The following is a 27037-nucleotide window of genomic DNA, read 5'->3' as shown; positions in this document are numbered from 1 at the left end:
CTTTTCCTCTCCAGATAAATCAAGAAATCAGTATTTAGTCATTCAGTTACAATATATGGATGTGATTGGCTGATGTTAATAATGAATCCCCTTAATATAATTTGATATTACGGTATAAACTACCAATATTGGATTTTCTCCTGATAATAAAAAACTGATAAGATAATGCTTTGATTTGAGATATGGTGTAGACTAAGTTAAAACTCAAGTTTTCGACAATACATTGTAAATATACGTAACATTTTCTTTTTATCTAGATTTTTTTCCCGTTGTTTATTTATTTATTTGTGGATCTTAAAAGTGTAACTTCTAACAGACTGTGTTTGTCTTGAGATTTTCGTTTTTTTGTTACTATTTTCGTTTGAGTGAAGCGACCCTTTGGTTGCTGAGCAACAGGGAGTTGCCTGGGTGAGTGGCGTTCAGGGACAGTTGTGAATCCGAGCTTTAAAACACACGACAGAGTGTGTTGACGTGCTGCTTTCAGGAAGGAACGGATAATTATAGAAATCCGTACAGATTTGACATAGATTTGATTAAAAGATAAGGATTATTATTTTTGACTTTAACGCTGCTCAAACTGGCTCACACTCTAGATTATTCACTTAATGCTGAAAAAAGAAAATAATAATAATAATAATAATAATTGTGTCCTCTAATTATTATGCAAAAATGATAAAAAAAAAAATAAATAAATAAAAATAAGCAGTCCATGTTGAGTTTGTAACTTAATCTTTGGTATATGTAAACTGATTAAAATCACTGATGTAAATAAACTCCTCTGTATATCGATGTTTCACTTTTGTAATTCTCTCCTTTTAAAGTACAAAAATAATTTAACAAAAAGACCTTTGGAAAAAAGACAGTTGCGATTAAAATATTAAATAAAAATAAGAGGATAATTAAGCTACTTTAAATAATTTTAGGACATTTACACTGTGAAACTGTCATACATGAATACCCGGCCTATACATGATATAACTATATCTAATGTAGAAATGTGCAATTCTGACATTTTTCAAGCTCTTTACTGTCTCACTGTGTGACGTCATCAATTTGTTGCGTGTGCGTGTTTGTTTTGCGCTTTGTTCACACAAGTGCATGACGTCATCCTAGCTCTGCTCCAGATGTAAACAGCTGAAAACGGGGAGCACGCGTCCGTGCGCGTTCTGTCCTCTTTCCTGCTCGCCTGTTTTTCTGTGCGTGTTTTTCTTTTCTTTTCTTTGTTATTTGTTTATTTTTTTTCCACTCTCAAACTTCAACGTTGACGCATTACGTCACCTCAGTGTGAGCCTCCACCGGGAACCTCCACACGCACACACACACACGCGCGCACACACAGGCAGCGCTGCGGGAGGAGACGATGCGGCGGGACGCGGCGAAGCGACACTCGGTAAGTGTGCGTGTGCACGTGTTATGCAGTTCGTGTGGCCTATGTATATATGTGTGTCTGCAGGCTTTAAAGGCGCGTGCACTTTGCCAGGTGCACGACAGGTGATGCGGGCGCGCGCCTGTTGCGGTTTCTCTGACCCGCCGCGTGCAGCAGGTTTTACCGCAATCCTGCCCGTTTAACGGTTTGTATTGTTCTCTGATGATGATGATGATGATGATGATGAGCATTAAAGAACCATCTGAGAGTGTGACCATGTACAGCAACTCATGACCTCGTCATTCTGCGTCTTTGTAGGATTTTTATGATCCACAAAAGTTAAAATCCGATCAAAATCCCGACCAGAGGCCTCAGAAAGTAGCTATAGGTCACTTTATTAAAAATAAATACTGACAATTAGTGAAACGTTTAGTTATTTCCAAAAAAAATAATCTTAAAATTCAACACTCAAGTGTGAGAGTTTTTAATGTAACCCTTGATAAATGTGTACCACACCATTTATTGTTAATTTAACACTTTTGAAAGTGTTAAAACTATTTATAGAGCTGATTGTACGCAACACCAGTGTTTCTCCAATGGGGGTACGCATACACTATAGGGGGTACTTGAGAGAGAGAGAGAGGGGGGGGGGGGGGGGGGGGGGGAATCAACAAATGAAAGCATTAGAAAAAAAATGGAGTTTTATTATAATGTTTATTTTTAGTTCAAAATGATAATCATACTAAATGTTACACCAGCAACGCACAACACGACAACAAAAACACACGAAATGAGAGAAAAATATACTGAATAATAAAACAACCAGACCTGTCACCGGCAAAACACATAATGACAATAAATGAGAGAAGAATACACAAGATCACAACAAAATAACAGAGAAACATTCAAAACGACATAATAAGAAACCACCAAACGACACCAAAAACACGCGCGCAGAGAGAATAATTTAAATAATACCAACAACAACACAAAATTACACCAAAAACACACAAAATTACATCAAAAAACACACAAAATGACACAAAAAACACAAAAAAAATAATGTTAGAAATGATTTTGATGAGAACATGAACTGAAGTCAGTTTTGGTTCTACATCATGCACGAAATGACCGTAAATTATAAAAATGATAGAAATAAATCTAAATCATGAAATGTGAAATTAGTTAGATATGTTGAAGAGGTAAAGCCACAGATTTGTTTGCTTTATTGTGCTTTAAAATTTATATTTTATATTTATTTAAAGTACAAAAAATCTGAAATTGTTTATTATGAAACTGATTGAGGCCAGTGTGTAATTTGTGGCAATGCATGGGGGCTCCTGACTGCTGGTCTATTCATATTCTAGTTTCTGATATTGTCATGTTGTTTTTAATTAATATTCATGTACCGCCGTAACAATTTGCATACCCCTGGGGGTACTCGTACCCCACTTTGGGAACCATTACTATTTATTCAAAATAAATAAATAAAGTAAAAATGTGGTTTGTTTAACACTGGGAGTATAAAAATGTTTACATCTATGCTTTTACAATTGTTTTTATCTGTAACTCTGTAATGGCTTGTTTTTGTTTACTCTAACATTGAGTTATTAACACTGGTGATGTTGATGTGTATGAGTTTTCCCACTGAGTCTCTGGGCCTTAAAAGCAGCACTGAGTTCCCTCTGGAGATGATCCGACGGTACCCGGAGAGCAAACAGCTGAAACAGCAGTGCTGATTAACCTTCAGCGCTCCGTTGGTGTTTCAACTCCTGCCGTGATGTAAAAATAACCTCAGCCAATCAGAGCAGCTGCTGCAGCGTGCTTTTGACCCAAGCCAGGCCAACACTATGGAGCGGTTAGCGTTCAGAATCACAGATTATGTGGGTTAGAAGGCATTAGTTAATGTTTTTATTATTTATTTATCATTTATTAGCAATACACTTTATTAACTGCAGAATAACAAAGACATTTATATCAGGCATTGTTTATGTTCATGATGGTCGTGGGTTCAAGTCCTGGTGTGACTTTTTATAAAGGGTACCTGTATTGAAAATGTATATAACAAAAAATGTGTTACCAATAAACAAAATATGTGCACTTTTTTTTATAAAATAACACATTAAAAGGACTTTTTAGGATGATTTTATACCTTCAGGGATTAAACTATGGAGAGTTGCCATTTTGGACAGGATATGACGCACTTTCGTTGAGTCCTGTTAGCTGTTGCTAGGCAACAGTGTTCCGTTGGTCTACAGTTTCTGAACAATGATGGCTAATTCGGCATGCTGAGTCGGCGCAGTGCCGCAGATAAGAAGCAGGTAGTTGGTGAGAAAGATGGTATTTAAGCTTCCCGTAGCATACAACCTGGATGGTGCACTTTTATTACTGAAGGGGAGGATACACATTGCTGCTTAGCGCCAAGAGCCAAAAGAAAAACTACACTTCCCACAATGTAAACAGACCTGTTGTGCCTCTACCTCCCACAATGCACCATTTATTAAAACCGACAGCCGACCAACGAAAGTGCGTCATATCCTGTTCAAATATCTCCATAGTTTATATCAGAAGGTATAAAATCCTGCTAAAAAAAAGTCCCTTTAATATGCGTTTTTTTTATAAAATGGTGCACATATTTTCTTTATTGGTAATACATTAAACACATTTTTTGTTATATACATTTTCACTAAAGGTACCCTTTAAAGTATTATGAAAAAATCACTTCATAATGGTTTTGCTACAGTGATATACACCCCTTTAGCCTCATTCAGAGGGTCAAAGTTGAAAAAGTTCTGTTTCCTCCCTCCCTTGTTCTTACACATTTTGTAAAAAGTCAGCTCGAAACGGGCGAGTTGGACTTACCCCGCTCCGTGACGTCAGCGACCGTAAACTCCTCCTCCTGACAATCCTGGCTCCTCCTCCCCTATATAAGAATGTCAACTCCTCCCTCTCAAACTACCTTACAGGTAAAACAAACACTGCGGTTTAATATAGTATATACATTATACTTTATTGTCATATATGTAAAGCTACATGCACAAAATGTGTTCTCTGCATTTAACCCCTCCCTGAGGAGCAGTGGGTAGCCACGTTGCACCTGCAGCTCCATTTTTAGTACCCGTTATATTGCCTCGTATCGCTTTTGACTTGATCTGACGTGTTTGTGACCCAATGGGGTGCAGCGGTTTAACAAAACAGTGGATTATCACATTGAATGGACTATTCCTGTTATCAGTAGTGGAGAGGAGGAGAAGAAAGTGACGTAGCAGCTCCGGTGAGAGTTTGAAGCAGCAGCAGCAGCAGCTGACTAACTCACTAACTGTGCTGTTGCTGCCACACAAAAACAAACACACACACACCATGGAGCAGTGTTTGTCTGACTCACAATCACAATAGCCGGTTAAATAGCCATGTGTTTTACTGTAATGTGCAGTTTTTTGGCTGAAAACAACAACAAGAGGGTGTGGATAGCAAACTGTTGTGTGGAGTCAGCGTCGACTGACATGCCTACTCATGAATATGCATAAGTAGGTCAGAGAGTGACTTTTCAGAGGGCTAAAACTCTGGAAAACAGGCGAGTTCGGGAAATAATTCTCAAATACTATGTTGTTGGGGTTCTTAGAACAAATGGCGATGGGTGAAAAATAGTATAATACTGGACCTTTAAGTACGAGTTTTGTTTTTGCTTCACTTCCTGTTATGTCTTAGTCCCTCACTTCCTGTCATGGTTAATCTATTTTGAGTCTCTTTGTTTGTTCATCTGTTATACACCTTTCTTGTGTATTGCACCCATTGTTCTGTGTGTAAATGCAGTGAGAGATTGTGTAGATCAGTGGTCCTAAACCAGCACCAGTCCATTGAGCATTTGGAAAAAAATATGTTTTTAAAATTATGTTTTTTATTTACGTTAACGCTCATTATTTCTGCAGGCTTGATGCGCGCACACAGAACACACAAACATAGGATTATATCTCTGGGCTGGGAACACTTTGGGGCCCCTGTGGCTGGGGGAAGGGCTTCTTTGCTGAGGATTTTGCCCCAGTGACCCAGAGAAGCTGTAGACAGAAAAAAAACGACTGTCGTGGTCACTTTAACACTGGGTGTCAGTCTGAAACCACCGGGTGTTATATTAACACTAGATTCCAGTTGGTGTGCACTAACACTAAAATATTAGCTCTGGTGATTTTGCTGTCGGTCAGAGTTTGACCCCGATGACCTCTGCTGTCACATGACCACCTCAGCCTCGTCCTGTCCATGTGACGGTGGCACAGAGGGACGGCTGGTGTCTGCTGGGCACATGCCAGGAATGAGAATGGAAGCCCTGCAACCAGAGATCCATGCAGGAATGTGGCGCCTTCTAATGTGTGGTTAAAGATAGAGGTCCTCTCCTCGGCCTCCCTCCGCTCTCCGTCCCAGGCCGTGTTGTCTGCGTGCGATCGCAGGCTGCTGATGAGCTCCAACATGGTGTTGCACAGGAGATACGAAGCCTGGATCTACTGGGAGTGATAGCTTCCCAAGCTGCAGTTAGTGTTAGAACGGCGTTTTTACCTCAGGTCAGTGCACGCTCTGAGGACTGTGTTTGTCTGCTTTTTACATCTGTTCACTGTACGTCTGAAGCTGCTGCTCATCAGGTTTCACACTCAGAAACATCACAAAAGGAGCAAAATAAAGTCTCCTAATATACATAGAAATAATAGTTAGTGCAAAGTTTATCCACAGAGGTGTGTATAATAAAGTAAAAACACTCTGTGACTGTACTGGAGTCCATAAAAACAACAACTGCACATTATTGCTATATTTTATTTTGAGTTATCTACAATTTCTAAAGAAAACGTTTACGGCACTACATTTCCCAGAAGCATTTGACTCAATTTATTAGGGATGTTCCGATACAACTTTTTCACTACATATATTGCAGCCTTGCGTATTTGCCGATACCGATATCAGTCTAATACGATATCAGTACGAATCATACATACATTTATGACTTATTTTGTGGTGTGGAACGTTAGAAAAGACGTGATCAAGTGATGTTACTCAAACAGAGAACAATAGTCAATAACAGTAGGTCTGAGAAAAACTGACTCTTTTATTATTAACCAGTTGGTTACATACATTTTAACCTTCAACATAATATCTACAGTACTATACAATTGAATAAATATATTATATATATCTTAGATTTTAGATGCAATGCGATAAAATCTGATATTCATTTTCTGGCTGATATCGGACCGATATCCGATATCAATATCGGATCGGGACACCTCTGCACTTTGTTTCTACTTTTAAAACTTAAAAAAACACCTGCTTTTAGACTTTTTCCTCTAATAATATCCGTACCAAAATAGACAGTGGAAAACTACCTTTTTTTTCTTAGGTAATGTTAGGCAAATTCTGCAGTTTTTTCATATTAAATATGTTTGTGTTGTGTGTCACTCAGCTGATAAAGCCGTACTATATCTACTTAGCAATCGTTTATCCTTGCTTTTAGGATGGAACATTAGCAGGATGTCATTTCTACTGTTGCTATAGTAACTCATGGTGACACACAAAGGATCAGGACAGATGAAATAATTCAAGTTACCCACAACTTGAATGGAATCTGAAAGCAGTTATCCTCAACACTGCAAAACATGCTGGGACCAAATTGAGTCATTTGACTTTAACTGCTATGTAATAGTCATCTATCAGTTACAGTGTCACAACAACACCACAACCATTTTTACAGTATAATGTTTCAGTATTATACTTTTACAAGTACTTTTTTTGTTTATCGGACTGGGTCTTCACAGTAGAAATACGAGTGTTATTTTAACTCTGTGTGTTGTCTGTAACACCCAACACTATCTAGTGACTGATTATTGACAGGTTATCAGACCAAATAATTGATCATAAACAGTAAACCCCTGTGATGTTCTGTTGGTTTGTGGTTTAACTGTAATGTTTACAATGGCACATTATTTCTAAATAGTGTTGGAAGTAATAGTAAATTCATTCAACCATCGCTTTGCAGTCAAACAGCTGCCTCCATACACACCATGGTCAATGTCAAATTGAGGATCAGAAAGTGATTGGCTCAATTTTCCTGATCACCTGATCCATGACATTTGGTGAAGATGGCTGTGTACGAAATTGCATACGAACGTACTACTCGTACTAAGTCTGACGTCAAATTGAGTACGCGAGAAATACCCGGATGTATACTATATCAGGACATTTTTAAAGAATGCACAGTGGACACACTAGTCACACTCAACCGTCCCATGATGCATTGCGAGCGGAATGTAAAATCGACCTGAGACCGGGTTCAAGCTAAAAATCAAACATTATCGTTTCAAAACAAAAGCATCTCTTCTTGTCTTCCATTAGTTTTTGACACTTTTGTAAACAGGGCTCTTGTTTTGAAGTTAACCGGAAGTTTAGTCAGTTGTACAATGGCGAGTCTCTGAAAATCTTGGGAATGTCGGCATGAAAAGGGTTTCAGCGAGTTTTATGGATCAAATGACCACATGGTTTACTTCTTATATAAATGGAAGAACTTTTAATGTTGCTTTTAACGATGTAATGTCTAATGTGTCTGACCTGTCATGTGGAGTAGCCCAGGGCTCTGCTCTGGGGCCTGTTTTGTTTTTATTGTATCTGATGCCTCTTGGTCGGTTGGTCCCTGGTTTTAAAAATGTGTCCTATCATTTCTATGCAGATGATATTCAGCTGTATTGCTCTTTCAATGACTCTGAGTTTCACTTCTGATCTGAATTCCTGGAATGTGTATCTGCTATCAAAAACTGGTTGACATTAAATTATCTGCAGATTAATTCTAGCAAAACGGAAACTCTGATCATTGCTCCTGATAAAAAAAGTTCCCTCTCATCAAGAACTCCCTTGGTGCTCTGTGTGCATCTGTTAAAACCAGCCTCAGAAACCTTGGGGTTGTTTTTGATAAGTCAATGTCTGTGGAGTGTCATTGTCATCAATTGATCAAAAATTGTTTTTATCATCTGAGAAATATCTCCAAAGTGAGGAATCTGCTGTCTAAATCGGATCTTGAAATGAACATCCACGCGTTCATCTCGTCACGCATTGATTACTGTAATTCACTTTTGTCCTGTTTTAACAAGTCGACTCTAAAAAGACTAAAGATTGTTCAGAATGCTGCTGCCAGACTTTTGACCAGTGCACCCAGAATAGCCCACATTACCCCCATTCTTTCCAGTCTTCATTGGCTTCCAGTTAATTTTTGTATTGAGTTTAAAATCCTAGTCCTGACTTTCCATGCGATGCATGGTCAGACCCTCAATACATCGCTGACTTGTTGTGCCCCTACACTTCAGGTTGTGCCCCTTCCCTTCCGTCCTCAGGCCAGGGTCTCCTTTTAAAGACTCATTTTAAAACCTGGGGTGACCTGGCGTTCACCAAGACTCTGGAATAACCTACACCAGTCCCTCCGTGAGCTTGACTGTGTGGACTCTTTTATAAAACATTTGAAGACGGCGCTTTTCAGAAAGGCTTTTGGTTAAATTGCTTTTAAGTTTTATTATCTTTTTATGATGTTCCTCCTGTTGTTTTAAATTATCTTGTGTTTTATTATCCTTTTAGGATGTTGCTGCTGTTGTGTTAGTTCACCTTCTTTGCACAGCACTTTGTGATTTTATATAATTAAAATGTACTTACTTAAATGTTGATATTCTGCTTGGTCACTTTCTCACTGAAAATGTTTTCAGAACTTTCAAAGGTTGAGAATTAACGGAGACATTTAGCTTCAATGTGATTCCAATTTTTGTCATTGTAGGTTCCAAATGCATCAACTCGGAAGTATACTTCAGTGGGAACGGTCATAATCCTGATACTCCTAATCATACTAATAAGAGTATATAGGAAACAGTATATACTCATTGAGTGTGTAGCGTATAGTACGTTAGTATGCGATTTCCAACACAGCCTTAATGTTTCTTCTTATATTATTAGTTTTGTTTTTACATAACCTGCCTTGGTCATGGTAGCTCTACTTATTGTTAGAACCAGGAATTGCAGGACAATCACATGTTTTAGGTCCATAACTGTTTAAATCTTCTCCGCGGGTCAGTAAAAATGTAATGTCGGACTACATTTGGCCCTGTAGTACAGCATATCTATATGTATAAAAAGATGTATAACAGCATATTCTGACGTGTAATGTTGTAACATCATTTTATTTCATTCACACTTAAGTTTCTTGCTCAATTCTTGTCTGGGTTTGCAGTAGATAGTGTCTAGTTTTGTGTCTAGTCGTCCTCTCATAAACTTGGTTTGAACAAATTTCTGCAGCTCTAATCAGCGACTGCACGGACTGCAGAGCTGTAGTTTGGCTGTTAGCAGCAGGTGAGGTCTCGTTTCTGCACCGTGGCCCTCAGCAGTTTAATATTCATCTCTAGCAATTACTGTCAGTCATGGGAGACGTCACGCTTGAGTGTGCGGAGCAGAAATCAGATCGGGAGCATCAAAAAGTGTCAAATCCCACAACCTGCAGGGATGTTCAGCAGGATAAAGTTTGCTCTAACTTCTGCGTGTCTGCAGAGGGAGGGGTTGTGTGTGTGTCAGGGATATCTGCTGCCATGGAAACCCAACACATGACCGGCTGTATTAGATTGCCAGGGACATTGTGCAGCCAGGCATGCCCTGAGCTTTCTCTCAGCGCCTTTCAGTCCACGGTTTCACCCCGTGTTCAGAAAATGCTGCTGGACCGAGGAGGGAAAGGATCTCCAGGTGTCCCTCAAGATCCTGAAGAAATATGAAACTTCCGCTGCACAGACTGTCAGGAAAATACCTTAAATATGTGAAGGAGACATTTCTCATATTTCCTGTTAAACATCTGCATGTTAATGTGCCTGCGTGGATGGTTTAGTTCATGTTGGTGCATTTAGTCATTTCACTCTGGCAGGAGCCGATCTATAAAATATAAGGATGTCCCAATACAACTTTTTCACTTCCGATACGATACTGATATTGCAGCCTTGAGTATTGGCCGATACCGATATCGAATTATACATACTTTTATTACTTATTTTGTAGTGTAAAATGATAGAAAAGACTTGATCTAGTGATGTTACTCAAACAGAGAACAATAGTCAGCAACAGTAGGTATGAGAAAAACTGACCCATTTATTATTAACTAATAGGTTACATACATTTTAACCTTCAACATAATATCTACAGTATTCTACAATTGAATAAATATAATATATATCTTAGTTTTTATATGCAGTCCGATAAAATCCGATATTAGTTTTCTGGCTGATATCAGACCGATATCTGATATCTATTTCGGATCGGGACACCCCTAATTATATATATATATATAGGGAGCAGTGTTAGGTGAGGGGGAAGGGAACAGGGAAGATGGAGTCAGGGTAGGACAATGGAAGGGATTATTAAATTATTAAGAAATACATTTAAAAAATGTAAATAGTAGATTAAAACGTTTTTTTAATAAAAATTTATTAAAAATGTACCGTAATTATACTTTAAATATAGCAACATGTCCACTGTGGAGGACAAAAATGTGTGTTTACTAAAAATAACAGCTTTAAAATAGTTTTCAGGCTTGGTTTATTAGAAGAAGAAACTTCATGTCGTATACGTACTGTACAAGAAACATATAATTCAGCCCATCCATAAGGAGCAGGGAGCAGCCCCAGTGTAGCACCCTGGGCATATTATGGGTGTTAAGGACCTTGCTCAGTGATGATCCAGTGCTGGAGGTTGGTGTGGGATTTGAACCTGTAATCCCCTGCTCACTAGTCGACCTTTTTAGGGCCACCACAGCCTGACATCATAGCAGGGAGAAATAAAACTTCTGTGACTGGGTTTGGATACTAAAGACAGACTTTAGTGTGTGTTAATGCACCACATAATGTGATGCTCTCTCCCTCTCTCTCTCTCTCTGCTTTTTGACCAGGATGATTGAAGACTACAGGCCGAGCGAGGACGACATGGTGGACCGACGGCAGCTATTTGTGGAGATGAGTAAGAGCTCCTCTAATGTTATTATTGTTGGATAGGTGCTCTTTAATAAAGACTGTTTGGCTTACCTGGAGGAAAAAAAAGCTTAAATAACATTTTTTTTTAAATCATTTATTATTGGAAGAAACTCATATTACACTGAGATCTTTATAATGTAGGATATTAAAAACAAGTTGACAAAGCTTTAATGCATCATTTCATAATCACACTGTTGTTTAAAGAGTTTATTAGTTCGTTTTAACACTTAAACTGACCTGCACAGTTAGGATCTGAAACCTGGAGGACCATGTATAATGAGTCCACACATGATCCTGTCGGCCTTTGGATGTTGTTAACATGTCAAATAAATCTACACCACGAGTCAATAAACTGCACTATATTGTATTTTTAATGAAAACATAATTTTCTGTGTTTTATTTTAAAAATGTAATGGAAAAAAAAAATTAAATGTGCCTTTTTTGTATAAATGTTGTTTCAAGTAAAAGTTATCCTCCTGATAGTATCAAGGATGTGCTCACACCCTCTGTTTACAGCCATGACCTCATCTTCAAAGCCAAACAGCTTGCAAAAGAAGAAACCTGCTGAACTTATCTGTTGCCACGGCCATTTTATCACGCAGTATTCTTTGGAAATGCAGTTTGTGTTAGTTTCCTTTTACGCGGCGTCCCTGATGGATGTGTCTGATTCCTCCTCAGGAGCTCAGGATCTGGACTCCATCAGACTGTCCACCTACAGGACAGCCTGCAAACTGCGCTTTGTGCAGAAGAGATGTAACCGTGAGTACGTCTCACCACATTTATAGACATCGCACAAGGCCTAAACGCTGAAATTGTTGACCGTCTGTTTTCGGTCTGTTGGTTCAGTGCATCTGGTCAACATCTGGAATGTCATCGAGGCTTTCCGTGAAAACGGGCTGAACCAAATGGAGATGAATACTGAGCTGTCCATACAGCAGCTCCACATGGTTCTATCCACCATCTTCTACCAGCTCAACAAACGCATGCCCACGACGCACCAGATCAACGTGGAGCAGTCCGTCACCACGCTGCTCAGCTTTCTGCTGACAGCGTACGACGCGTGAGCAGTGCTTTTTTATCCCTCATCAATAGGATACCATACATTGTTTTTCTTTTTTGAATAGTACAATAGAGAGTCATGATCATTGTAACTTCAGTGGCATGTTCACACCGACGCTGGAGTTGGGATTGTTGAACTTTTGGGGCATATTGTGGAAAGACGGAAGTAGCGATGAAAGTGACTCTCGTCCGAGCGCAGCTCTGGTGAATCCAGAAACGGCGCTGAGGCGCAAATAAAGCCAAGCCACTCTCTGGGTAAAGTAGAGCCAATGAACGAGAGTCGGAGGCGGCGTGTTCAGCAAGGAACTCCAAACTTTATTCTCCATTCAACCACACTTCTCTATAGCCCTCTGACATCACAACGCACACAGTGAGTCACACCAGAATACATCTGACCGGAAACACCGCCTTCTCAACACAATGTTCCCCACCATTTCACAGTCACTGGGTGAATTATGAACGTAACTGATCGCCACAATATCATCCATTGTATGAACACCACCAGCTAACAGAGAAGCGCCTCCCCTCGACGCGCGTTGCGAGCATCTTCGACGTTGGCGACAAGCGTCTGTATTCAATGAGCACAAGCGTCCAACTACGCACGTGAGGCACGATTTTGATGCCCAAAATGTACCATAAAGGGTACCTTAGGGAATTTTAATCGCAAGCGCTATCAATCATTTTTTTTATAGTACTTTAAGAGCAGTCAGGAGAAGGAAAGACTGTGTCGTCTGTGAGCGAAAGTATCCATCAATATGCCCCAAGGTGTTGTTACAAAATCTGTCCCGACAAAATGGTGGCTCTGGTTGCCCTGGCTCTGGTGGCAGAATTTTGCGAGTAAACACGTACTTCAGCCACTGGAGCATCAGCCGCACACTGTTTAGGTGTCTCATGTTCTCCTGTCACTCTTCAGGTTACTGCTACTCTACCCGTGGTGTGTTGTGACTCTAAGTCAGGGCCGTCAAACTCCTTTTAGTTCAAGGGCCAAATACGGAGCTGCTGATCACAAGTGGGCCTCAGGTTTTAGGTGGGAAAACGAACTATTTCAACATTAATGTGCCCTAGTTTGCAGTTCCAGTTATAAAGTATGGAAGGCATCAACAATATCTAAGTAATAAGACAGATACTTAAATGTCTTTTGATGTTTTTATTTATTTTTGACCAATTTTTATTTAATTTGGGGTGATTTTGTGGATTAATTTGAGAAAAAATTGCAGGATTTTGGAAAAATTTGGAGTTTTATTTTCAACAACAATTTACAACTGAATTATTTGGTAATTTACACAATGATTCATGTTTTCTCTGTCATTTTCATTTTCTCCTGCGGGCCGAATTGGATGCTCTGAAGGGCCTGATTGAGCCCCCGGGCCTTGAGTTTTGAGTTTGTCCCAAATCTGGGATTAGAGTAATTTAAAAAGCAAAGTTGGAAAAAGGCGCAATTAAATGGAAAGAATTTTAAGAAAATGACATAAAACAGTAAAAATTCTAAAAAATTTAAAACTAAATTTTATTAAGGTCAGTGTTCTGAACTGAAGATATTCTGTATTTAATAAATGTGAACATTTGGAGGATAAACTTTGCCTTATTTGCACTGAAACGAAGAAAAAAATGCACACTTGATAAATGACCTTGTATTTGGTGTCTGTGTGAATCACTGCCCTGTCTAAACCTTTGCTTTGGTCGGTGTCTCAGGCAGGAGAAGCAGATTCTGTCTGTGTTTGTGGTGAGGACGTCTGTCTCCTGTCTCTGTGGAGGGAAACTCTTGGACAAACTCAGATGTAAGAACCCTCTACTGTGAGGACGTCCTTCGTTCCTCCGGTGCCTTGGATTAATCTGTCTCCTGGTGTCCTCAGATGTCTTCTCACAGATATCAGACTGCACAGGGACAATGGTTTACTCCCAATTTGACCAGTTTCTGAAGGAAGCGCTCCGACTGCCGATGGCTGTGTTCGAGGGACCGTCCTTTGGTTACTCGGAGCAGACGGCAAGGACATGTTTCACTCAGCAGGTGGGACAGAGGACAGACATGGTGTCCTCTGACTTTGTCTTGTGCCCTTTGTCCTCTGGGATCTTTGATTTGTTCTTTACCATCCATCTTCTGTCCTTAAGCCATATTCCTCTATGGTCTGTTCTTTGTCCTTCACCTTCTGTCTCCATTATCTTTATTCATCGAACTTATCCTGAGTTACCATGACTACCTGTCAACATTGATCTGTTCTGCAAAACTGAGTTTAGGACAATTTTATGAAATCATTTATGAACGGTATCATTGCAGTCCAAAGAAATCTGATGTTGCACACCCTTGAACCAAGCAGCGGCCATGTTGAAAGTCTCAGGTCAATCTGATCCTGATTCGCAGAGATATTTGAGGAACAGACACACAGACAGATTCATTGCTTTATAGATAGATACTGTATATAGATTTTTAGTTTTTGCTTTGTTCAAAACACTATTACCTGTTTATCATCATTTATATTTCACTGAACTAGTTTATCATTGAACACCCAGTTTTGACCCACAATATTGTTAGCTTTTCCAAGTAGGTTATATAATAATAATAATAATAATAATAATAATAATAATAATAATAATAATAATATCATAACAAAAATGCACAAATTCTGAGAAAATTCACTATATGGTACCAAAATCTCACAATGACAAAGATCTGCAAAATCACAACAAAAACATACAAAATAAGCAAAATATACAACATATGACTAAAAACACAAAATGACAACAAAAACCCACAAAATGAGAGATAATTACAGATAGCACTAGAAACACATCAAACGACAAAAAACAAAAAAAACACAAAATGGGAGAAAGATGTAATAAATAACACACAAAAATACTTTTTTGCTTTGTTTAAAAACACTTTTAGTTTTACGTGTTTTGAATTATTATTTAAAATTGAAATCTAACATTATCATAATTCATATTAGGGCAAGTTGCTCTAAAATTGTAATACATTATATATTACTAATTACAGGTATAAAAATGTAACATATTTGTATTACAATATTTCCATCTCCAAAATGTAACTGAGTTACACTACTTTAAGTTACTTTTAGCTAATCACACATTTATGTTGAATGAAATCATTTTAAAAAACTAATCTTATTACATGTGTCTGTGTGTGTGGGTTTGTGTGATGTTGTTGGGGTTTCTTAGGGTTTAACCATGTAAAGCACTTTGAATTATATTTTATATATGAAAAGCGCTCTATAAATAAAGTTGGATTTGATTGATACCATTACAGATTAATGTCTACAAATGTGACACCACTAAACACTTGCCTTTTTCCTATAATATTTTATTGACCTTCTTCTTTAACAATGTAAATACATAATCAATGCAGGGACCTGAGCATAGCCAAATGGATAGTATATCACAATGACAAAATCAAGAGTCAATTTAGTCTTGTTCAATAAATAAAAACATACAAACAAAAATGCATCCATTGAACAAAAACACAAAAGAAAGCTTTAATGTCCAGGTATCATTAGGTATGAATGACCGAATTTGAAATAGTGGGAGTAATTCCACCTTACAAATGTGCTGTCCGTTTACGTGGCTACGCGTTATGATTTGCAGCAGTCTGCTCCGCATGAAGGAAGTTGGTGCAAGGGTCTTCTTCTCGCTTCCGTCAGTCTGCCACAGGGCAGCTGTGGCTACAATAGTAGCTTACCACCACTAAGTAAGTGTGGAGTGATAGAATAATGCCTTAATTCTGTAAAGCGCTTTGAGTTTCTATGATAAAGTGCTATATAAAATCCAATGCATTTTTATTATATTATTAGAATTTACGGTGGTGTCTTCAACACTTTTTGACTTTTTTTTTTTTTTTGTCGTTTTCTTTGAAATATCAGTGGAATCCATTTAAGTCTCCATGTAACTTGCATTACTGAGATTGTAATAAGTAATATATTGCTGATTTTTGTTTCAGTAATGGGTTTTATTATTGCGTTACTGAAACTTGTAACTTGTTACTTTTTTAATGTGTTACTCCCATCACTGGTCATTGGTCCTTTCTCGTCTCTCCTTTGTGCCCTGATCACTGTACACTACCCTCTATCCTTCATCCATTTTCTTTTGTCCTCTGCTGTCTGCCTTCTGCCCATGGTCCTTTACTCTCTATCTTCTGTCCATTGTCATTGAACCTCTTCGTCTTTTGTCCTCTACTTCCTATCCTTGGTCCTTTGTCATCCATCGTCTGTCCTCTGCCTTCTACTGTTGTATCCTGTCCCTAGCCCTCTGTCCTTCATCTTCTGTCCTCACCAACAGAAAAATGTGTCCCTCAACTCCTTCCTTGACGCGCTGATGTCTGACCCTCCTCCTCAGTGCCTGGTGTGGTTATCGCTCATGCATCGTCTCGCCAACGTGGAGAACGGTGAGACAGACATACACACACACACACACACACACTTACACAAAAACACAAACATGACTTTGTCCTTTTGCCCCACCCCCTGCAGTGTTCCACCCAATCGAGTGCTCCTACTGTCACGCTGAGAGCATGATGGGCTTCAGGTATCGATGCCAGCGCTGCCACAGCTACCAGCTCTGCCAGGACTGCTTCTGGAGGGGCCACGCTAGCGGTTCCCATAGCAACCAGCACCAGATGAAGGAGTACACGTCGTGGGTAAGACAACTTAAAGAACTGCTATAGAACCGTTCGCGATGACATCATCATCTGGGACACTTGGCCTAGTAACTCCTCCCCCCATTTTGAGAGGTGCCAACAAACGAACTAGCAAGTTACACTCGACTGGTGAAGAAAACACCATGTCTTACGAATATAGACTGGGATTAGATCCTCCAGAAAAACTGAAGTATGAAAAGAAGCTGTCCTTGCTCGGTTTAGAGTGTTGTCCGTACCAAATTCCTCACGGTTCGTGGAATGACAACCCAACCTGGTGGCCTGATCTAGAGTGGCCGGTTATTTACGAGTACCTGGTCGAGACTCCTGGTGTGTTCACGAAAGAGAAAATGCAAACGTACAAAAGTCTTGAGGCATACAGTACATCTTTTTTGAGGTAAGACTAAAAGCCATGGTCATTTTTAACTCATTCAGTGCCATTGTCGCATATATAAGTCATTTCAAATCGAGTTCCGTCGGTGTCGACTATACTCAAAGCTGGTGCCCATTTTGATCGTTTTTTAGACTCTGTTGGGAACAAGAAAAACGATACCTTCTTGCCTTGCAGCGAGTGGTTGCCGCATCCAAAAGCAGCACACCTTTTAGGCATGATAAACGTTCTACGGGGGCTCAAAAAGAAGGGGGATGTGAGGGCTTGTGTGTAACTGTGTAGTTGTTGGCACCACTCAAAATGACGAGGCGAGTTACTAGGTCAAATGTCCCGGATGTGACGTCACGCGAATCTATCTATAAGTTTTTATTTCGTGTTTTTTTGTTGTGTATCATGTTTTTTTGTACGTAATGTTGTGTATCGTGTTATGTGCCACGTTGTGTTTCATGTTGTGTTTCTGACTGCACCCACACCCAGCCTGATGCAATGGGACGTTTCCTCTCCTGTGTCGCCCTCACAGAAATCTCCGGCTAGGAAACTGTCTCATGCCCTCAGTAAGTCTTTGAGCTGTGCGTCCAGCAGAGAGCCGCTCCATCCACTATTCCCCAACATGCCTGACAAACCACTGAACCTCGCTCACATCGTGTAAGTCCCAGTGTTTCTTCCTCCAGACTCCAGAAGAAAAGACCAGGCTCACACTTCACTGAAATATAATCACAACATAAGAACCTATACAAATAATGACCATTCAATCCTTTTCTCTTTGTTTTACTGCAAATACATCACAATTCTTTCCTAAAATGTTCACTTTTAGTGAACAAAGACAGTTCTCAATAAAAAAAAAACGTGTTATTCATTAAGGGGTCTATTCTTCCAAAGTCCAAAGTCCTCTGTTTTTGGCTGTGTGCTATTCTCCCCCGTACTTAAGTCAGTCGCTGTGCGCCTTCATCCCCGTTACGCACTGTGGGTGGAGCAACCCTGAATTGTGGGTGTTCTAATTCAAATCTGGCTTTACGTGCATTCTCTGTTGTGCGTAAATCCTTTTCCTCTTAAGCACTTATAACCCTGGAATAAGTGCAGCGCCCCCATAAGGTGAAACATTATATTGCACTAGAAATATGGACTTAGTTACATTTGAAGCCACACGGACTCATGCGTCGCGCAGCAGCACCTGTGATCACTCAGCTGCTGCTACGCAGTTAATTAAAATTCTTGAGAGATGCAGATTCTGTCCACGTTGGTCACAGTGATTCAACTATTTTCATACGATGTCCAACGTAAGGTCACAATTTGATCCACTACAGAGTGAAACAAGCTGTCATATGCAGATGAGGATAGACCAGAAACTGTTCCCGCACATATTTTATTGAGGCTCAGCTCAGGTCGCTTTAAACTAGTTATATTTAAAACTGTGTATTATGGAAGCCAATAGTTCTGTTTCACTGCAAATATCCCTCTGTATTAAAGCAGGATGCTCTGCGGCATCAGAGTGTCCTGCTTTGTGGCATCATCATCATCATCATCATCATGATCAAGGAAAGAGATTTTAACTGTGACTCAGTCACACTGCAATAATCTGATCAATGATTTGATCAAATCAACCTGTTGAATTGTTTATCAACAAAGGTGTTTCAAATTAAAAGTGAACTTTATCTTTTTCATAAATTTCAATGACATTTACAAGCGTTGGGAAAACTTCAGGTTCCGTAATTTCTAGACAGCCCAAACCAATTACATCACCGCCTCCTTTCCTTCAATCCGCCTTCATTCACACATACGCGCTTTTTGGCTCCTTACGCGCGATGGGTGTGTCAGCAGCCTGGACTGGAGAATACATGTAGGAGAGAAGCACGTAACTGCAGGCGTGCAAAAAAGCGCTTAAATCCAGACGGGAGAATAGAGCCCAGAACATGACCCAAACCCATCCGACCGATGTCTCTTTAAACTCGAACCCGTTTCAACTCGACACATCCGTGCTCAAGCAAAAATGACACAATTCGAGTTGCTTTAATATCAGCTTTATTTACCAATCCCTCGTTCTGCATACAACTATAAACAACCAGCCTCATGTGCCGCTACAGACAGTATGTGTGTCTTTCTCGCGTTAATCCCAGACACATCACCTGATCATTTATTGACTGCGCAGCATCCGAACCCGGCCCGAGCTCGTGGTATAACAATATTAACTAAATTAATCCCGGGGAAAATAATTCAAGATATAATCCCAGGTATGTAGAATGTAGTATTATATTACTAAAATAATATAATATTTAAAAAAATTGTGAAAGTAGTAGACATTGATTTGATATTCTATTCATGTTTCTAATTTAAAGTGGGAGCTGTTGAGGAACAGGATTGGAAACAAGCTCAGATCCAGTATTAAATTACCTTTTAATGACTCTGGAAACAGGAGAAAACTACTTTTATAGCAGACCAAAAAAAATCTAACGTCCAAAGTTAGCCAAAATCACCATGAATCCAGTTATAACCTTTATTAAACTAGTGCTAAAACCATAAAAACATATTGAAACCAGCACAGAGCCCTAAAAAAGCCACAAAACAGGCAAAAGTTAGTGCAAAATTCAGGAAAACCAATGGAGGAAATAATTAAGGAAAACTAAACTGGTCCAAAACCAGCTGACAAACAAGTTACAAAGCAGTCCAAAAGTAACACCAAACTGTCCAAAGATGGCCAAAATTAACCACCATGAAACCCAGGGAAACTAGAATTAAGCTAGTCCTAAAATCAGCCCATAAGCAAGTTATAAACCAGCTTAGAACAGAAATAAATGAGTCTGAATAGTATAGGGCTACAATCATAACAGACAAACCAATCCATGAGAACTGTCATTGTGAAAACCAGGTCACAATCAAGTTACTAATCTGTCCAAAGTTTGTTAAAATGACTTTCCCTCAAACTAGGAAACACTATTATCAAAACCAGCACACAAGCTACAAAGCAGTTAAAGACCAGTGTGGAATTACCATGAGAATAGTCTGAAAACAGTGAAAATAAAATAAAATTATATTGATACAATCAAGCTAAAAAAAACAGTCCAAAAATAATGGCTAAGCTATGCTAAAATTAAGAAAAACTATTTTAAAGTAATCCATAAACCATAAAACTTATACCAAAACTAGCCTCAAAACGAATATACAAACCAGTCCAAGGTTAGGCAAAATTAACTAAAGTAAAACGAGGGGAAACTTTTATAACAAGAGAACTCAGACCACCAATTTTAGAGGCACAAAGTCACCAGCAGGTGGTGCTGTAGAACCAGCCAAACATCCACATTATGCTCCAAAACGTGTTTTGGATAATGTATCCACAATACCTCCCGGATCATCTCCGAAATCAAACTTGTTCTTCCCTTTGACATTGTCTATCAGCTCAACAAATGTAATTTAAAACTTTTTGAGATGCACTCTATGAAAAAAAATCCACATCACAGGACGGACGGACAAACGGCGGTGAAAACATTACCACCTTGGTGGAAGTCAAAATATTCCTAAACCCAAACCCACGTCCTAACTCTCATCAAACTAAAGTGCTGTTAGTTAGTTAGTTAAGTTAGTTAGTTAAGTAATCACTTTGCTGCCTAACATTAAAAACCATACTTTAGGTCAGTCAGGCTTGGAGAGGCTCAGTGGTATTTTTCTGCCCTCTGCTGGTCAGTTCGAGGCTTTGCTTTGGTGTTCTGTCAGTTTTATTGCAAATGCAGAGCTACTTCAATTGAGGCTTGTGGTTAAACATTAAACCACAGCATTCGGCATCAGAAAAAAACACCTGAAAGGAAACTGAAACACGTCAAAAATAAAAAGTAGGCACAAACATTTTTTCTGGAGCTAAACATGCTTGGGAAACCTTTCCGTCCATCAATTTTCTGACCTGCTTGCTCCTTTTTTCAAGGTCGCGGGGATGTTTGGGATACTCTGATTTAAATGATCAAATGTTTTAAAGGGTTGAAGCCTCAGGATGAAGGAGATAATAATGAATGTTTATGATTTTAATAGTAAAGATAATAATCTGAGTTCGTCATAATCTTCTTTCTGTCCTGAACGCTTTCCCAGTGACACGTGGTGAGTTCCTCTCTGCTCTGTTTTCATTGTTTATATCTGACATTTTAACTCATTTACAAGCTTTAAAGTTAGTCATTCTTTCATTCATGCTCAGTGTTGATAAAACCTCTCATGTAACCTGTCAATCTGTTGGTCATACCGCCCAGCACTAAACAATATTGTTTGAGAAAATTTCCATCCATGCATCGTCCAGCCCTTATCCACCCATTGGGACACTTGGCAGCCTCTCATTGCACTTCATGTCTTTTTAATCATTTCATAATGTATGAATTATTTCACAAATATTTTAACGTCATTCTTAGTATCTGTATATGTAGTTAAATATTTTAAAACAATTTGCAAATAGAATGAATAATGATGAAATAATCGGAAACTATCTTATATTATATTACACTAGTGCAAGCATGTGTTGCTATAGAAAAGTGGGAGGTTTAGTTGCTTTTTCGTGGTTTACATGGGAGCTTTAATTCCTCTTTAATTCAGAATAAAAGTTAAGATCCTCCTTAAACTGACTTTGTAAACACTCAATTCCTAATGCAAATTTAATTCTGAATTACACACACACACACACACACACACACACACACAATTATTATTTTTATTACTCACCTTAGTTTACAAATGTTGCTCACTGAGGACACCTGCTGGTCAATATTGACAAGGTGTTTTTTTTTTAGGCTATTAGACCCACTTTAGTCATTTTTAAAAGCCCTTTATGCAGTCACTCCTGTAGATTCTATGCAGGTTTCAACTTATCCTGAGTTACCATGACTACTTGTCAACATTGAGCTGTTCTGCAAAGCTGCATTTAAGACAGCTCAATCTGAGCCTGATTCACAGAGATATTTGAGGAACACACACGCACAGACAGAGGTTCTTTGTTTTATAGACAGACAGACAGACAGACAGACAGACAGACAGACAGATAGATAGATAGATAGATAGATAATATATTTGATTTGTACAGGTGTTTTAGGAGTGTATATAAAATACAACAAACTGTTTGTTTCCTCTGTCAGGCCTCCAAGACCTGTAAATCTCTCCAATGACTACACTCTGTCTCACTCAATGCCCTCGTCAGGGAATCCTTACTCCAGCAAACAGTGAGTGCAGCTGTGGGAACACTGGGATCTGTGGTGTCACTGTGACTCTGTGTTTGCTGCGTGTGAATGTGTGTGACGGCGTCTCCTTGCAGCAGGAGTACCGAGGCCGTGCAGAGGAAACCTCCAGCCTCTCACCTGCTGAGAGGGAAAGGGTGAGTGACCCAGTGTGGACAAGGTTATGCAGTGAACGTGTAGACTAATGCAGACAACAATCACACAGCTGCTGCTGGTTTGTGTTCATCTTTCCTCCTCCTGACTTATCCCAACAAAGTGTCTACGGGTTTCATTCCAGTTTGCTGTGGTTACACTGCACTTTTGAGCAGTTTCCGGCATATTTCCAGTGTTTCCCTCTCAGTGTTTGTGTCATTTAAGTGGCTTTTAGTGCTTCTAGTGATGTGGAAAACAAATGTGCACCTGCTTGCATCAGAGGATTAAAGCTGCTGTTAGCAGAACACTGGGCTCTTTCATAAACTGCAGCTTATAGAAAACATGCAGACGAGACAGAGAATGGGCAGCATTCCTCTGCTTAAGGTGTGTGTGTGTGTGTGTGTGTGTGCACGTGTGTGCACGTGTATCTGTTGAAAGGAGTGCGTGTGAAGAAGGTTATTCGGTCATAGCATCATTTGAACACATTGGAATGCGAAGTTAGTCTCTCCAGATGTTTTAATAATAAATGCTGAATCCAAAAATATTGGTAACATGAATTATTTTTATTTTATTTATTTATTGTATTAAATTTAAAAAAAAAAAAAAAGGCATAAACAATAAATAAACAAGCTGCATATTTGGTCACAGAATAAAAATAAATGGAGCAACTGACAATCTTATGTCATGTTTATGGATTTAAATGGTGAGAACTTTTATTTTGTTTATGAAATATTGCATTTAACTAAAGTTTATTAGGCTTTTTAAAGTGTATTAATATTTATGTATACAAATAATTATTTACATGCATACATATATAATTCATTTTCTTTATTGTATTTAGTTTATTTTTCATGTTTTTATTTTGTTTAATATTTAACATTTACTTATTTTATTTACAAATAAACTACAACATGTTATCAGGCATTAGTTTACTGACATATTAGTCAATTTCATATTTATCCTCATAAATCAGTTCATTCTATTTGATTTGCTCAGATTCGCCACCTTTGGATTTATAAAATTCCGATTAGGATTTTTTTTTTTCTATTTCATCTTGCAGCTTTTCATTCATGTCAAAAAAACTAAATAAAACAAAAAACTCAAAATGGGAAGAAAGGATGAATAAATAGATCCATAATTGGCTGAAGAATATTTTCATTTTTAGGTAATTTGTTTAAGCAACCATAGTATTGTTCTTTATGACCCATTTCAGCACCTATTTGTTTTAATATTATTATTTATTATAGTTGTTTTAGTTCCCTTTAATGTTTTAAACAAACCAGCATTTATTGTTGGATCTGGTTCTATAGCCTGGCAATAAGCCACACCCACTTCCTTACTTTTTTATAAGAATCGCCTGTATTAAAAATTGGATAATACAAGGAGATTAGGATGGATTCCAGGATACTGGTTCTTCACTCCATATGCACTAACTGTACTTTAGCACCACCTGTTGGTGGGCTGAGGGTGGAGCACTATGTTGCTGCTGACTGTGGCAGTTTGTGGTGTTGTTGTTCTGCAGCCTTGCACAAAGAGTCCTTGTTTCTCTGCAGCCAACCATGATCTCCTCCTTTGTGTGTGCCCTCCTTCGGCTTTCCCATGTTTGTGTGTGTGCATGTGTGTGTAGATACCTGTTGTGTAACACTTCATCCTTTCAGGTTGAACTACAACTTAGATGTGGCAGATCGTCTCGCAGATGAACACGTTCTCATTGGCCTCTATGTGTCTCTGCTCCAAAAGAGGCCACAGACCTGGTCAGTGTGTGTGCGTTAGTGTGAGTGCATGTGTTTGTGTGTGTGTGTGTGCGCGAGTGTGTTTTCATTACATTTGAGGACATTTTATCATTTATTATATCTTACAAAATGGGGACATTTTTGATGTCCTCCATTTATTCAGGCATTCTACATGTTCATAATGTTCCCAGACCAAAAGTCTTGAATGTTCCCATTCATCACAAATCCATGTAACAAAAATGTGTGTTCAATGTGGAATGTGTAACCTAACCCAATTTTTGTGACGTCAGTCAAATCTGAACAGATTATTGTTAGTGTGAAGGTTGTGGGTGAGAAAGCCTCTGATTCCTGGATCTTGGGATTTTTGAGCTGCATGTGTTTACGGAACGTGAAGCTTGTTCTTTGAATCAAATGATTGAGATATGAAACATTATTGTGATGGGGTTTTTTTATCATCTGAGAAGTTTTCATGTCTCTACCTCATGTTTCTATTGAATGTTATTTAATTCTTAATCATTATTAAACATCCACTAACCTGCAGTGAAGACTGGATGGACTCCACACATAGACACCCACCCACACACACACTTAGATCATCTGTGTAGGTGTAATCGTTGCATCTCAATGTTTCCTCCTCAGTTTGTTGGAGAGCAGAAACCATCAGGATGAAGAGCACAGCCTCATCGCTCGTTATGCTGCTCGGCTGGCCGCTGAGGCCGCGGTGAGATGTCTCATTCAAATGAAAAAACTTTGGACCAATGAGAGGTGTAGATGGGTCTAGGCTGAACAATCATGTGACCTTAGTGCTGGATTCTCCTGTAGGTTCAACAGCAGAAGGTGCCGTCAGACCTGCCTTTTGATGCCAACAAGCTGCAGAGGCAGCTCATTGCTGAGCTGGAGAGCAAAAACAGGTGAGATTTCTAGAAGTCCTACGGACGCATTCAGACACTGTGAAAGCTTTAAAGAATACCTGACATCTTCAATGACCTTTAAAAAGCTCTAGACTTCAGAGACCAATAATCACCAGAATTATTTGAAGATCTTTAATGAGCTTTAAAGACTATATGACACCTTCAGAGACTGCCAAAGACCTTTAAAGACCTCTAGAGACACATTTAAAGATCCTACAGAAGGACTTCAGATAACCTTTTACTACCGTCAAAGACTTCAAAAAACCTTTGATGACCTTCTGATACTGCTCGAGACATTTAATGACCTTAAAAGCCTTCATAGAATTCCAGTCAACTTCACCGATCTTTGGAAACCTCTAGACGTCTTCACTGATCACATGAGACCACAGGAGACAGCCACATACACACCAGAAAACCCAAATACCTTAAAAGACTTTAAGACACTTTCAGACACCCTCAGAGACCTTCAGATACAGTTACATTCAAATGCCTTCAGAGACCTTCCAGCACCATTAGGAAATTACTAGACACCACTAGAACTTCACAGCACTTGGGACAGCTTCACTGACAACATGAGACCAAAGGAGACTACCAGACATCTTTAGATGACATCAGACAATTTTAAATACTTTCAGGCATCTTTACTAAATACATGAGATAACAGGAGACAACCAGAAATCTCCACATACCTCCAGAAACCTTCATAGACCTTCAGAGGCCTTCACAGATCACCAAATGAGACTTCTAGATACTACTAGGCACACTGTAGACACAACAGGAGATAACCAAACAAATTGTGACACCTTCAAGGACCACATGACACTGAGGGACACTTTTAGATACCTCCATAAATCTTTACATGCGATAAGAGACCACCAAACATCCTAAATCACGTCACAGGAGGCCTCAAGATATTACCAGATGTTACCAGTTAATAGTCATTTTCTGCTTTTTTGGTAGTTCCTTCCCATACATCTTTGTATCTCTTTGACTATGTCCTCCCGATTTAAAGTCTGGTCATGAATATTCATGGTTTCATTGGAGTAAATGTGTCTTTGTAGCTCTTTGAGCATCTGGATGGACCTGCAGCTCCTCACGTGTTCTAATGAAGGTGTTTAGTGGCCTGTCGAGTCCAGAGTTAATCCTGATGCTTGTGTGTTTGTTCATAGAGAGATTCTGCAGGAGATCCAGCAGCTACGTCTCCAACACGAGGAAGCATCGCAGCCGCTTCCCAACCGAGAGCAGCAGAACCCTGCACTGCTCGCCGAGCTGCGGCTCCTTCGGTACGTCTCTGAATCCCGCTCTTAGCTTCTCTAGTGCTCGGATTCATGACGGCTGCTTGTTTTATGTCAGGCAACGCAAAGACGAGCTGGAACACAGGATGTCTGCCCTGCAGGAGAGCCGCAGAGAGCTGATGGTGCAGCTGGAGCAGCTCATGACGCTCCTGAAGGTGACCCTCACCACAGGAAGTCCTCAGTAGTCTAACGCTAACCAGTAACCAGCCAGTTTTTAAAAAGGCTCTAAAACTAAGTTTAGCATCTCATAAACTAGGTAGAAATCAGTAATACAACAATTTAAACCTGTCA

General features: G+C 39.2%; 1 protein-coding gene across 6 annotated transcripts in view; it reads left to right on the top strand.

The window, feature by feature from the left end:
• Positions 1-1134: 1134 nt before the first annotated feature.
• dtna (dystrobrevin, alpha) overlaps positions 1135-27037 on the top strand; it is a 29023-nt gene continuing 3120 nt past the window's right edge. Inside the window, exons 1-17 of one of the 6 annotated variants that reach the window (XM_028473792.1) lie at positions 1135-1390; positions 11304-11371; positions 12064-12144; positions 12232-12445; positions 14137-14222; positions 14298-14452; positions 16732-16837; positions 16923-17089; positions 17998-18122; positions 21549-21557; positions 22577-22660; positions 22753-22812; positions 24466-24561; positions 25180-25261; positions 25363-25451; positions 26621-26734; positions 26805-26901. In XM_028473792.1, the coding sequence (XP_028329593.1) occupies positions 11305-11371; positions 12064-12144; positions 12232-12445; positions 14137-14222; positions 14298-14452; positions 16732-16837; positions 16923-17089; positions 17998-18122; positions 21549-21557; positions 22577-22660; positions 22753-22812; positions 24466-24561; positions 25180-25261; positions 25363-25451; positions 26621-26734; positions 26805-26901 (1632 nt within the window). In that variant the 5' untranslated portion in view covers positions 1135-1390; position 11304. Of the gene's footprint in view, positions 1391-5739; positions 5920-11303; positions 11372-12063; positions 12149-12231; positions 12446-14136; positions 14223-14297; positions 14453-16731; positions 16838-16922; positions 17090-17997; positions 18123-21548; positions 21558-22576; positions 22661-22752; positions 22813-24465; positions 24562-25179; positions 25262-25362; positions 25452-26620; positions 26735-26804; positions 26902-27037 lie in introns of those variants that run through there. The other 5 variants (XM_028473793.1, XM_028473791.1, XM_028473795.1 and 2 more) reach the window with 5 other exon arrangements.

This window comes from Gouania willdenowi, chromosome 17 (assembly GCF_900634775.1).
Source record: "Gouania willdenowi chromosome 17, fGouWil2.1, whole genome shotgun sequence".
In the NCBI taxonomy this organism is placed as follows: domain Eukaryota; kingdom Metazoa; phylum Chordata; class Actinopteri; order Blenniiformes; family Gobiesocidae; genus Gouania; species Gouania willdenowi.
Note: the sequence above shows the minus strand (reverse complement) of the source record. Positions and strands in the feature narration are given on the sequence as shown.